The 14,121-nt window shown below is 44.0% G+C and overlaps 1 protein-coding gene across 1 annotated transcript in view; it reads left to right on the top strand.

The window, feature by feature from the left end:
* Positions 1-14,121, top strand: part of LOC311485391 (C-myc promoter-binding protein-like) — a 55,721-nt gene that overhangs the window by 30,725 nt on the left and 10,875 nt on the right. The window contains exons 18-27 of the mRNA XM_084540759.1: positions 2,949-3,090; positions 4,929-5,057; positions 5,348-5,431; positions 6,471-6,590; positions 6,866-7,015; positions 7,919-9,114; positions 10,939-11,176; positions 11,468-11,571; positions 12,189-12,364; positions 13,340-13,501. Of these exons, the coding sequence (XP_084396885.1) occupies positions 2,949-3,090; positions 4,929-5,057; positions 5,348-5,431; positions 6,471-6,590; positions 6,866-7,015; positions 7,919-9,114; positions 10,939-11,176; positions 11,468-11,571; positions 12,189-12,364; positions 13,340-13,501 (2,501 nt within the window). The remainder of the gene's footprint in view (positions 1-2,948; positions 3,091-4,928; positions 5,058-5,347; positions 5,432-6,470; positions 6,591-6,865; positions 7,016-7,918; positions 9,115-10,938; positions 11,177-11,467; positions 11,572-12,188; positions 12,365-13,339; positions 13,502-14,121) is intronic.

Below are 14,121 nucleotides of genomic sequence, written 5' to 3'. Positions count from 1 at the left end.
AAACATCAGGTGATGAGTTTCCAGGACGGGAAGCGTAGAAAAATGGAGGTCATCTTCATCTATCGAATTACTTCAGTGTTGATTATACCGCTTGTAGTAGAAACAGCTACTTTCATCTATACCTTTATCTCTAAGGTGAGCAAAGTGGAATAGTTTTAAGGAATAGTTTGACAAAAGTCCTCCCACCAGCATCTTCCATCTCCACCCATAAAATCACAACCAATATTAACTTTTACACTGATTTGTGCATCATTTATTTTCTTTTGCATGAAGCCAAATTAAGCTAGCTGACATATTTACTGCAGAGACGCAGTGAGAGTGATTCTTATTTGGCTCCCGGCAAGCAAGTGTATTGTCCATGTCATTTAAATGTCATCTGATATGCCAACAAATAACATGAAAACATCTCGGTTTTCTTCTTTGAATAGATCAATTCAATGTCAGAAAAGCTGAGAAAAAACTCCTTCTGTTATATTTCCAGCAGATTCAATGCGCCATGCGGCATCTTACAGTGTTGAGACGTGCAAATAATTAACAATTGCTGTGGATTTTTGTTTTAATCTGGTTTATGAACATTCTGCTGATTAAGCTATAAATTTGACTAATGCGTGGACACACCCATGACAGCCAAAGGCCTAACACAAATCTGAGAAGGATGTCTAAAGGGATGCTCCCTTTTTCGTCAGCAGAGACTGATGAATAAACAGACGGAGTCAGAGCAGTAAAAGTCTGAAGAACTGGATGTTGAACAAGTCAAACAGCCCGGCTAAGATCTGAAAAAATATAAGATGAGTGAAGTGACATGTGACTGACATTAAAGCCTCTGATCAAAAGAAGTGAAGTCATGCCCCAGATAAATGTAGCTCAGCAACATGGATGATGTATTAGGAAGCTGACTGATTGCAGCTCTGATGTTGATTGTTTATTCATGATTCACAATAGCTGCATGGATAATTGCATTCAAATTATTTCACCACTGTGCTCGATCCCTAAAATTTATTTCCCTCTGGTTGGAGCTTAAGAGCCAGAGACACTTCATTACAGCAACATCTTTGCAGACACTCGGCTGTCGGATGCAAAGAAACATCGGTGACATGCAGTTTACCCTCAAGGTTGAACGGATGTGATCACACCCAGGTGTCAGTATGAATCATGGCTCTGTTATCACTGCAACCCGGCCCTGATCCGACAACCCAGGGAGCATAAAAGTAAATTGGCTCACTAGGGATCAGGCTGTCAGTAGATGAGGTTACTCCGGTGTGTTTTAACACCTGAGAGGATATTATTTCATCTTCAAAATAAAAAAAAAGCTTGGAGACATAAGTTAGCTGATTCCTACACTGGCACTAACTCTGTGTTCATTGCAGCGGCTCCACCGGACAGTTGCAGGTGTTTCTTTTCCTTTCATGTTCTTTATGGCATTCATTCCACGTTATATTCACACGGCCTCCAGTTTCATTTAGAATATGTTGGGCCAAGCTTTGACACTCCACTAAAATAACAGTAGTAGGTGTTAGCAGTAGTGCTGCAGTTGTTGCAGCAGAAGTAGAACTACTTCTGCAGTTATGCTTACAATAACTTTATTGTCTGTGTCTTGTAAGCGTAACTGTAGTGGGTTTAGGAGAAACAGTATTTCACACCTCTGTAGGTTTTAATTAACATATTGTGGAAGTGACAACGACTTGAATCTTGAAATAATCGATCCGCGTTCAGTGAACCAGGGTTAATTTCTTACTGTAAAGTTCTGAAGCTCGATGTGGCGTCTCCGGCCGTCACCACCTTGACAGGGCCTGGCCCCTCCCAACTCCCAGCTAATTCAAAAATGGTGGCGCACGTACGAGTGGAGCTGAGGCAGACCGCTAGCAACCTGTGAGGATAACCCCTGTTACTCAGAGCAGCCACACCCCTTAATTATGCATTATGCATCATACGTTTAGCCTTTGATATAATTTCAACAGTTGCCATTAATAGAGAAATAACCTCTAGATGCCAAAAGTGTTTCCATACGAGCCTGTAAACATGTGTATTTCTGCTGTAAAGTTGCACATTTTAACTTGGAGCTCTATGGGGATTGACTCGGATTTTTGGAGCAAGCCTCCAGTGGACATTGGAGGATTGCAGTTTTTGGCCCTTAAGTTTTCAACCTTGGAGGTTGTTTGGTCCCTTGGTGGCAGGACGCTGGCAGTGGTTCTTCCCGTTGATGCTCAGTGGGTTTGGCATCTGGGGAATTAAGTTGCTGGGTCAATGCCTTGGGCTATTTTTCCTGTAGCTTTTCCTTTGGCTCGGGCCGGCCATCAGGTCAAAGTAACATCCACACGAATGCCAAGATCCACGTTATCCCAGCAGAACACTGCTTTAAATGTGTGCTGATCAGTGTTGTTTACTTCTCCTGTCAGTGGTTTTAATGTTGCAGCTGTTTCTTCAAATTCAGAGTGCTTTAGTTGTCTTAACAACATCGTAGACAGCCTCATTTTGTCAGGTCCAAATACTAAGAAACTCCATTCAAGAGCAGACAGTGCAATAAACCCAGTTGTGTTCAGGGGCATAGCAATCGTGTTTTTCCCAGGATGCTTCTGAAGTTTATTTTAGAGGCAGACAGAGACTGTTGAACGTGACTTGGTCACCAACAGCTGCAGTGCATCTTCTTCTTCATCTGTGTTTCTGGTGCCGAGTCTAACTGTGGCTCTAATACCGCCGCAGTTAGAGCCTTTGATGAAAAATTTATTCAATACGATTTTCTGTGGAGCAGCGACTGGCTCAGTTTTAGTTCAAAACGTTGAGTTGAAATTAAATAAACAAAGTTGGAGCTGCAGTTCACACACTATCCCTTCATTCAGTTTTTCTCAGTCATTTATTTTGGAGAAGAAAATTAGAACGTTTTATGGTGACAGATCTTTGAAATACAAAATATTCTTCACATTCTTCTTCTTCCTCTGCTCCTCATCCAGGCGGTGTTGGAGAGCACGTGGCCCTCCAGCACCAGAGGAGGATACTTCCTGTGGATGAAGCTGAGAAACGTCATTGTGGGCGTGGCGCAGTTCAAACGGGCGCTACGACGACACGCGCCCCTCAATCAGAGTCCTCTGTCAGGTAACGGTGATCAGCAACACGTGATGTCTGAGAAAAGGTTCTTATTGTCTCACTAAAGCTGTTGCTAAATGCTATTTTAGTTTTTAAAAATGTCCCTTTGTTAAAATCATCTACAACTGTACTGACAAAATGGACAATGGATGGATGATGAATGGATTTAAGTTAAGTTTGTTTCTTTAATATATTTTTTGTTTGTTCACATTCATACTACCCATCTATGATTGAATGAGCAGATAAACACATCCCAGAGGTTTTTCTTCTTCTCTTTCTTTTCACTTAATTTAATTTGTTCTGTTTTACTACCTGTACAAAAAATTATGACATTATAGCTTTATTCACTTAGACTAATAGGTTTTATTGTCAAGGTTTTGCACTCAGGACTGACATGTCCAGGTGTTTTTAAATCTTATATATGAAGACGGTTTTGAGTTCATGTGGCTGCAAAATTATCAAAACTACTTACATGGTTGTTTTATACTTCCAGAATAAATCCACAAATCTAAAATTTCAGGGACTCAGACTACCCATCATTTCTAAAAATACATTGTTTTGTGTTGTAATAAACGACTACTTCAAACGCAACAATCTCAACATGTGTGACTGAACTTCCCTGCATGCCAGTGAACACCTGCACACTCAGTGCATGCTAATCCCCGTCCTGCTAATCCCTGCTTTTTTTAAGATACTCCCAGCCGATGCATTGTGTTCCTCTGAGCTGAGTACAGCACTGGTTCAGTCTGAAAGAGATAAAGCTTCATGTAAATTACACTCGTCGATACCTACAAATGGATTTCCCTTAATTTTTTTGGTGCTTTATACCCATTATCAGCACCAGTTTACATATTTATAAACCTTTTGGTAAATAGAAGACAACTCTCAGCTGCTGTTTTATTCCCTTGAATGGAATAAAGAACGGCATACGCCTGTCTGTATTAAGCATATATTAAGTTTGGATTTTATCGACCGTGCAGATTTTGCGTTAACATCCACCCTGGGTAAATCGGATTGCAACAGGTCAGCTTTAAGTACCTGTGGTCACACCTGGCATTACAATGCGTCTCTTCGTTCGCCCCCCAGCCAGCAACTTGAGATCTGATCTCAGGCTATGTATGCAAATAAGCATCACCACCATTTTGGGCGCAGTGGAATATTGTAACAGGTGCTGTCTCTAATAGATCTTTACCTACCACTGAATCAGAACAGCTCTTTGCTGTGTGTGCGTCACAACTTGGGGAAATGTTGTATATTTTGAAACAAGCTATAAAGTCTCTCTCTCTCATTAAGTTAATATTTATTGATCGTTAGTTAAGACCTGTGTGAACACCAACATATAATATTGTATGCAGCTGCTTTCTCTAATGGATCTCAGGTAATAAAGGTAACTAAAGACTCCGATGATAATTGTGGAAACACGTAACTTAACTCCATACGGCTCCTTATTAATCAACATGATCGCATCAATAAATAACCACATGCCACTGCATTTAATGGCAGAATCAATCATTTTTTTATTATTATTTAGTTATTTAACAGCTACAAGGAGTAGGTGGCTTTTAATTTGACCCTGGACTCCTTGTGTGTTCACACCACCATGTGTCCCAGGCCACCTCCAAATGTGGTCAGTGATCAGATCACTCAGATGTGTCCTCAATGTGACCTGGGTGTGTTCACACCTGTACTTGCAGTTGCATTTCCTAAGACGGATGTTAATGCAGGTTTCTGAGCTGGGCCTTAAAGAAGACAGACTCAGGAGTCTCAGTGGGACGGTTCATTCTTTATCAACACTGGAGCAGACATGGCGCCCAGCCTCCTTTTAACTCCTTGTTGTTTTTGGGCAGATGGCAGCGACCTGGACGCTATGAGTCACGGCAGCCTGGATAGCTCTGCCGACACTAACCTGGCTGAGCAGGGCCCCTACGCCACTGACTCCGTCAAAGTAGACCCCACTGACGATAGATCTAGCACAGGTACACCTCACACAGTTGCCTCGTGACTCCATCTTCCAAAGGCAGCCATCTTGTTCCACGTCCTTTTCTTTTCTCTCAATGACATGTTTTGTCCTCCTTCCTCGTTGCCCCTACTTCCTTCCACACCTCCTCTCCTTCGCTGCCTGTTTTTTTTTTTTTTTTTTTTTCCTCCATCTTCTGTTCCATTATCTCCATTATCTCTCCCTGGTTTTGCGGCTGTGGTTTCTGCTCTGCTCTGTCCCTAACCCTGCCCTTCACTCTGGCCCTGCCTGTGTTGCCATTGCATGCAGTCGGCCGTGGGGGCGGCAGCGTGGGCGCCAGGGTCCACTCCCACTGTGGGGGCTCTGAGCTCAGAGAAGCCACCCTCCACCCAGGTAAACCTCTCTGTCTGTCTGTCTCTCTGGTTGCATTCCTGTCACATCTTACCTGCTCTGTGACATTTTCATTTTCTTTAGCATCGTCACCCTTTTTCTTTTCTTTCTCTCTGCGATTATCCTCCTCTTTCTTTCCACTGTGTCACAGTCTGCTTCTCTTCTCTTGCTCTTTTCTCTTTTACATTTCACTCACCACGGAACGATTTGTCATTGTCAATTATGGCGAGTAATTACCCAGAGGCACATTCTTTTTGATTACGGCAATAATTTTAATCATGGAGATGGCTCCTAAGTGGGAGGTTTCACCTCGTGTGCAGAAAGACTTAAGAGGGAACACACAGCTCGTAGCACAACAGGTTGGAGGGACTTCGATGTGCAGTCCAGTGATTATCACAGAATGAGTTCTTCCACTTCCATACTGTATTACAGCCGAGCTGTGTGCATGCTCATGGTTTATTCAGAGATGACGGCCAGAGAGGTACATGGGATGGATGAAGGAGGGGAGGAAATCATCAGACAGCTGGTTGCCAGGAAACCCAGAGAAGTTTGAGAGGCAGATGGAAGAGTCAGCCTCAAGCCTTAGATTCATTAGCAGCTGTGAAAATGCAGTTTGTTTTCTTACGGTTACTGTAGATCTGATCTGAGCATGCCCCGAGGAGGATTCCTTTATCCAGCAAAGCTTAGCTGTCTTCTGTGTTTTCTCCCTGGAACCACGATGTGCCTCACAGAACGAGATTAAAGGGAAGAAACACCTCGGTACTTTTCCCCCATGTAGGCTTAATTTAGCTCGCTCACTACAGTGTACAGCCACAATAGATTTACATTTTACACCAAAAAGCTGCTTAGTAGACAGCGAAGCGTTTTTTTTTAAAAATTATTATTTATTTAAACAAACATCTGAAATTGTGCCTCTACACAGTTTTCATGTGTTGTGTTGTACACAGTATTTCTGTGAGCTGGTGCTTTAATAGTAGAGACTGTAGCTGTGTCTCTCTTGTCTGTTTCATGCGTTATTCTCTCTTTCTCGCTGTTCTTTTAGGAGATCAGTCAGATCTGGGTTATAACTCCCTGTCCAAAGAGGAGGTTCGGAGAGGAGACCCCACCACTCAGGACTCCGGCCCTGACAAAGATGACAAGAAGGAGAGCGACTGCAGCTCATGTCAGTAGTCCGCCTGACCTGATATCACCTGACATTTCTGTTTAACCCCCTGAAAAAAATGTAGATATAACTTGGCAGCTGTATCTTAGCCACATGGGGATTTCCCCTTCCTCTGATGTTTCTGTCTCCTTCAGAGAAGATTCATTTCTTTTGGTTTCTCATCAACATCAAAGCATTTCAGTTGTGCTGTGTCCCTTTTTTTTTTAAAGAGCGTTGGTGTTTGTTCAAGCTGTGCGCATGGTAAAAATTTTAAATTGTAATTTCTGTGTTTGCAGTGTCAGAGACAGAGAGTGCCAAGGGAAGTAAAGACTGCCTCCCTCAGCTGGATCTGGAGATCAGTTCCTCCTTCAGACCTCGAGGCATTGTTCGCAGCAGCTGTCCGTTTGACGACTCGGCCTGCAAACCCAAGACCTCTGCCAGTGCAGGTAATGGAGAGGGATTCACAGTTTAAAGAGATGGTGCAAAAACTTTACCTGAACTTACATTTAAATATCAAGCACGGAAGATTTAGTGGCATCTTTGGATGACGTTGCCACCGGCTGAGTACCATGCGCCTTATCCTTTCAAAGCATGTTGAAGCTACTGTAGAAACTTTGCAATGTGGCAGAGTTGTGGTCACGGAAGAAAGAGAACCCCCCTCCCTTTATCAGCACCAGTTTGAATGAGTTCAGCTTTGTTTGGGAAATCCTGTGGTTTGTTGTCACTTTGATTCATCAAATGTCTCATATCACTCTGGTTTCAGTCTCCATTGACTCCCAGCATGTTTAAAATCTTACCGTCTACTTTCAAAGCTCTTCATGGTCGTGCCCCTGGTTATATTACGGACCTTTTAGCACAGTATGTCCCGTGTTTGCAGCTGTAGAATAAATGATGTGTCCAAGGAAAATCAGGTCAGCTGACTCTGTGATCTCCTTTATATCTTTCCTTGTCTTTATTGAGCACTTTGTAATGTCAATTTGTAAGGTGCCACAGAAATAAAGGTTATTATTATTATTATTATCATCATTATTGAAACTGTGATAGACTGGCGACCTGTTCAGGACTCCATCTCCCCAACCCCCCACCCTGTGACCCTCTAGAGGACAAATGGTTACAGATAATAGATAATTGAAAAAATTAATAGAAGAAATTGATGATTAATTAGTCACAACGACAGGCAGCAGTTGAGAAGGTTAAAACTTGCAAGCATCAGTCCAAGCCTCCCAAGTTTCGTTCCAGAAACTACAGTAACACATTAGGCCCAGATTGCTTTGGAGAAAAAAAACAAAAACAATTGAACAGCTGAAGTGACTTTAAAAAGAAAAATAACCAATTGTCTCCTCTTTTAGGCCACGTTGCAGGTCTCCTCTTCACCTCCTCCCTAGAGGAGATCGGGGAGGTTCACACCAACAGTTTGCTCAGGAGACATAAGAGCGCCCTGGAGGAGGTGGTGGGCAGCGCCAGCAGCGGCTCGGCTCTCGACTGGCAGGGGGCGAGGGCCCGTCGGCTGAGTGGAGACACCGTGGGCAGCAGCGGGAGCGGCACCACCGTCCTCGGCCTGGGCATGAGTCAGGGTGAAACCGACCCAGATAAGATTGCAGGAAACTTGGGCGCAGATGCCAGAATCCTCTCTGGTGCCAACTTCAGTAAGAGTAAGAGGCCGCGTTCGCTGGTTGTTGGCGGGTTGGAGGGTGCTAAGACGGGGTCTGCCAGAACTCGTGATCACAGGCGGGAGGAGGATGATGAGATGGAGGGGCAGGATTCCAGTGATGAAGACAGGAGCAATACAGAGGCCATTTTTGATTTGGAGGATCTGGATTTAGACAAGCCAGCCTCAGGAACAAAACCTAATAACAAACCCCACAAGAAACCTGTTGAACGCAGCGCCAGCTACAGCGGCACGAGCCCCGCAACGTCCAGAGGAGCTGTCAAGCGCACAGATATCAAAGCAGGCTTTGACCCTCTGTCCCTTCTGGCAGCAGAGTCACAGTCTGAGCAGCATAATGAGGATCAGTACTCGGAGGAGGGCGAGAGCAGCACGTCGAGCGCCCGTAGGGACTTGGCCAGGGAGATTGAGCTCTACATGAACTACATGGGAAGCCCGCTGAGCAGCCGCACGCCAAGCCTCGACCTGCAAGACGCAACCAGCCCCCTTCTCCTGCACCCCTCTTCACTGGTTACCCCCCGCAGAGCCAGCCTGCCCCATAGCTCCCCTCTCAGGACTACCGGAGTGCCGCGCTCCCGCACCTTCCACCCACCATCGCCCTCCCAGCCCATCTCCCGCCAGCGTCTGTGGTCGTCGCCACCCTGCCGGAGCTCCAGCACCACGCCCAGCCCCAGCCCTCGACCAAGCCCCTACAGGGAGAGGTCAGACAGGATGAGCCTGGCATCACCGTCACCCTCCTCCTCCTCTTTTGCTCTGGACACCTTGCTAACACCAACACTGGACGTGTTCAAGACGAGTGTGTTCTCTGCTGGGAAGGGCGTGGCGGAGAAGGCGAGCCGCTGGTATTCCCGCCTCGCCACTTACACCACACCCACCAAGGTACAGAGTCTTGATCTGTTTAAAGATCATCTGAAAAGCAAGCAGTTAATGTGACAAATAAGAAAACCCAACACATACAGAGTTTTTGTTTCTACACATATAAACATAAACGTCTAAGGATTCTCTTCTGGTGTATTGACCTGTTTTTATATCACATCACGTTCACTCCCAAGAACCTTATATACAAGTAGTTTTAACTAGAAAAAAACACTTTGTAGTTTATAGGTTGTATTGGCTAAAGCCTACATAAACACTAGTGTGATTGTATTTTAATCCGTCTGTCTAGGTGGCATAAAGTGCACAGATCAGGTGTAACATTATGACCACCTTCCCAATATTGTGTAGGTCTCCCTTGTGCCTCCAAAACAGTTGTGACTCATCAGAGAATGGACATGGGTCTTCTGAGGGTGTCCTGTGGTGTCTGGCTACATAAAGTTATTAGTGGGGGGGCCGTTGGGTCCTATGGGTTGAGGGGAGGGGCATCTATAGATCAGACGTGTTCCAGTGCATCCCACAGACACTTGATCAGTTTTAGATCTAGTGAATTTGGAGGTCAGGTCAACACCTTGTGCTGTTTTTAATGTTTTTTTGAGTTGTTCCTAAAGTTGTTCCTTGAGTTGTGTCAGGCTGCATCCTGCTGGGGATGGCTGCTGCCATCAAGGAGTGTCATTGCTATGGGGTGGGGGGGTGCCTGGTCTGGTCTTGGTGGGAGGCACATGACTAAGTCAATGTTATTTACTTCCCCTGTCAGTGGTTTTAATGTTGTGGCTGATCGGTGCATTAAGTTCACATAACTCATAAGCGGTAATCCAAGTTTGAGTGCTGCTGCCATCTTGTGGCCTTTTGATTATCCTGCAATATTTTTTTTTTATATATACATTTAAGACTTTTAAAATGTTCCTGTTCTAATCTAGTTTTACCTGGGGACCTTTGGTAAGTTGTAATAATTGCAGAAGTGATCTGTGATTTTAATCCTGTGTGAATCGTCCACATCTGTATGTTGGAAAGTGAAAATTACACCACAATTTACCTGCTATATTTCTCCTAACACTGAGGTCATGTGATAATACTAATCGGGCGTGTATTGCTCTTTTCACTTAAGAGTCACGAAGGATGTTTTATGAATCAAAGTTTAGACAGCTGTCTGAGAGCAAAGTCAAGATGTCACTGCGTTCATCATTTCTGCCCCGGGACAAAAAACACAGACTTAACTTATATCCCGTGCAAATGAGCCACACGAACCAAAGACGCATGTTTAGACATGTGGCAGCATTAATCACAGCAGTGATGGAATAGCTGCAGTACTCTACAGTAATGTTGTAATAAGTGCTTCCTTAAAACATAAGAGTCTTTACTGTCAATGGAGGCGTACAATGAAATCTTTCAGATCAAATGCTTTCATTGTCGTTGCACATCTCTACAATGGAATTTAGCTCAGAGTTAAATAGTATAGTTAAATAAATAAATAAACGACCAACAAACACGTAAGTGGGATGAGACATTAGTGAACAGCCAGTTTCACATTTCCAGTAGGATCTAATAACAGTTATTGAACTGAGCTGTGATGCTCTGATATTACTGAGTGTTCATTTCTTTTATGGCACGTAACTAATCATCTGGTAACGTTATCTACACTGAAACCTGCTGAACTGCTCGTAGACGCATTGAGAAATATTAATATCTGGATTAATATTCAGGATTTAAAATCTGTATGATTATGTCAGTACTTAAATGATAACCACTAGAGACTACGAGGTAGATTTTAACATTTTAAAACTGTGTCTGTGATGAAACTAAACTGTCCGTTCTCCTCTGTCCATCCAGGACGGTCACAGTGACCGTCTGAGTGTGTCCTCCTTCGGAGTTGGAGATCCAGACGGCTCCTCCCTGCTGGACGAGGACGACTGTGTGGGGTCAGAGAGCTCCGTTGTCTCTCCACAGAGGAACGGCCCTCTTGGCCCAGCTGTGCCCCGTAGGAGCCCCAGACGCAGCCCCCTCCACAGCAGGCTGAACAGCCCGAGTGCAGGCTTCAGCCATGGGAGACCCTCATCTCTGCTCCCTGGTAAGAAGGACAAAGAGACATTTGAAGCTTTTTCTAATGAAATATATCACAGCTAAAGAAATGTTTCAGTATATGTGTTTGGTGGCTTCTGCAATGACTTATTTTTGTCATATTTGTTCTGTGCATCATTACAAACAGACACAAACACATCTCCCTCTCCTTTTGAACATTGCAGTCCCATGACCTCGTGTTCAGTGGCCATAAAAATGTCTATGAAATATATTAAATAATATTCAGGTGGTTTGTTTTTGCCTCCTTCTCTGTCACATGTTATGATATTTACTGGTTCAGAACGTGTCCTCTCTCCGTCAGGCTTCTCTCTGCCGGACAAGTCGGACCTCGGCTCTTCGCGCTACACCAGCAACACCAGTATCTTCAACAACTACGCCATGGAGGTAAAACCAGACAGAAACTAAACAAAGTACAGTGCAAGACTTTATTTGAGCTAAGCTTGCAGCAGACTTTTAGAAAATAAACATCTACTGAATGCAGCTACGAATTTAAGAGTGCTGACTGACGATAGCGTCTCTGCAGGAGTGAAGTATTTGACTGCAATCGCTCTGAATGAATAGTTTCAGAAACAGCTTTCATAACTTTCAGTGGCGCTTAGTGAGTTTATTGATTCTCCTTCAGCACAACATGAATTCACATTATTAGATTCTTGCTGATCCAGTTTAAGCCCTGTTACCCTGATGCTTAGTACAGGAGTCCTGTTCAGGTGAGGTTATTCAGCCAACGTGCTCAACACATAAAACATAACAGCCACAAACAGTTTTTACAGCAAAGAAAAGAAAAGGAGAAATTACAAAATACAGGCAGAGAACAGAGGTCGGTATTAATGATATGAGCTCTGGAGCTTGAACGCTTCTCTTTTTGTTCAGCACTAGCCCAAAAGTTTTTGTTTCGCCTTTTTCCTGATTAAATAAACTTAACAATGTTCAATGCAGTAGATTATAAGAAAGTATCATGAAGTAGAAAGTGTTGCTAAGTGGATGTCTGTCGTCTCTTCCAGCTGTTGATCTCCAGCTGTTCGCGCTGTAAGACGTGTGACTGCCTGGTGTACGATGAAGAAATCATGGCCGGGTGGACGGCAGACGACTCCAACCTGAACACCACCTGTCCCTTCTGTGGAAACCCCTTCCTTCCCTTCCTCAACGTGGAGATCAGGGACATGCGAGGACCTGGCAGGTAGGCAAAGATGCTTGTATTTTATGTTTCATGTCTTTATAACAAATGTAACACAAGCTTTGGTATTTGTTTATTCAGCAAAAGGAGCAAATATTACATATCTGTGAGGTGCAAAAGTAAGTGCACCTGTGGGATTACAAGGTAATGTCAAAGCCACAGTACAAGGCCACTCTGTTCAGAAGTGTTTTCAGTCAATGTAATGGGACAACTGAGGTGTTGTTCAGTGCCCTCTTTTGTTAAGAGGACTGAGGACAAATCCAAAGAGACTATGAACAAGTGGGGGAAATTTAAGATGACCGTTAACCTCCACAAGAGTGGTTGACCAGCAAAGACACATAAAAGGTTGAGATTTCACAAAGGAACCCAGAGTAACTTCTAAGTACACTGACTTACGTTCATGTTCATGAATCCACCATCAGGAGAACACTGACCAACCATGGTGTGTGTGGTAGAGTGGCAAGGACGAAGCCTCTGCTCTCCTAAAAGAACATTTCGGCCCATCTGCAGTTTGCTAAACATCTTGTGGAAAAGCCAGATGATTGTTGGTTTAAATGAGAGGCGTCACGTTTGGAGTCAAAACAACACCCAGAACCTCATCCCGTCCGTGAAACATGGGGGTGATAATGTCCTTGTTAGGGCCTGTTTCTCTGCATCTGGGCCAGGACATCTTGCCATCATTGATGATATCAGGACATTTGACTGTGAGCTGAATCTGAAGAGAGACTGGGTTATGCAGCAAGACAACGAGCCCAAGCATGAAAGTTGTTCTTCAAAAAAAATGGTTCAAGAAAAACAAAATGAACGTTTCGAAATGGCCAAGACAAAGCCGTGACCTTAATCCAACAGAAATGTTGTGGAAGGACCTGAAACAAACAGTTCATGTAGGGGAACCCACCACCAACTTCAGACAAAATAAAGCTGACTCGACTTACCTGGATGTAAAACTAATCCCTCCTTCTTCCCTCGTCTCCACAGGCTTTTCCTGAAAGGCAGCCCGTCAGTGGACGAGGCCATGACCTCGTCGTATTCTGCCTCCACAGGTTTGGACACGGGGACGTCCACCTTGTCTACGCCGTGTCCCACAACAGCCATCTCACCCCCGTCACCCACGATTGCTGTGCAGGAGTGCTCTGGAAGGTGATCGATGACTATGCGTTACACTATGATCTTCTCTTATTGAATCACATGTAGTTCAATCAGGTAACATTGAAAATGCTGCAAGAAAAATTTTGATTGACTGAAACTGAAGCAGGTAACAAAACAGATTTATTGACCGACCTGTGTAATAATCAGTTTGTCTCTGCTGCACCTATGAGTAAGTGGATCATTGAGCTGCTGAGAGTTTGACCCCAGAGCAAAGCTGAAAGCCGACTGAATATGTGGCTCATATTCATGTTTGTATACAAATAATGTACTCACCTCATACGCTGATTAGCGCTGAGTGTGTTAACAGAATTGAGCGGAAAATTCACTTTAGATTATTAAAAACTTTTCTTTATTCTCATTTGGGCCGTATGGTTTATTATTTTATTTGTGGGGATTCCAGTTTACCTTCATGCAGCTTCCAGTTTTTCTGATTACACAATGCTTTTGAAGTCCGGGCCGACCTACGCTGCGTCCACACGCTCCCCATCTGCATTGTAAAAGAGACAATCTGCAGCACCTGGTCCTAACAAAGCTCTTGTGTGTGTGTGTGTGTGTGTGAGACAGAGAGAGAGAGAGATAGAGAGAGGGGTTATGAAGTGTACATGGCAGCG

Source organism: Chelon labrosus, assembly GCF_963514085.1.
Source record: "Chelon labrosus genome assembly, chromosome: 3".
NCBI classification, from domain to species: Eukaryota; Metazoa; Chordata; class Actinopteri; order Mugiliformes; family Mugilidae; genus Chelon; species Chelon labrosus.
Note: the sequence above shows the minus strand (reverse complement) of the source record. Positions and strands in the feature narration are given on the sequence as shown.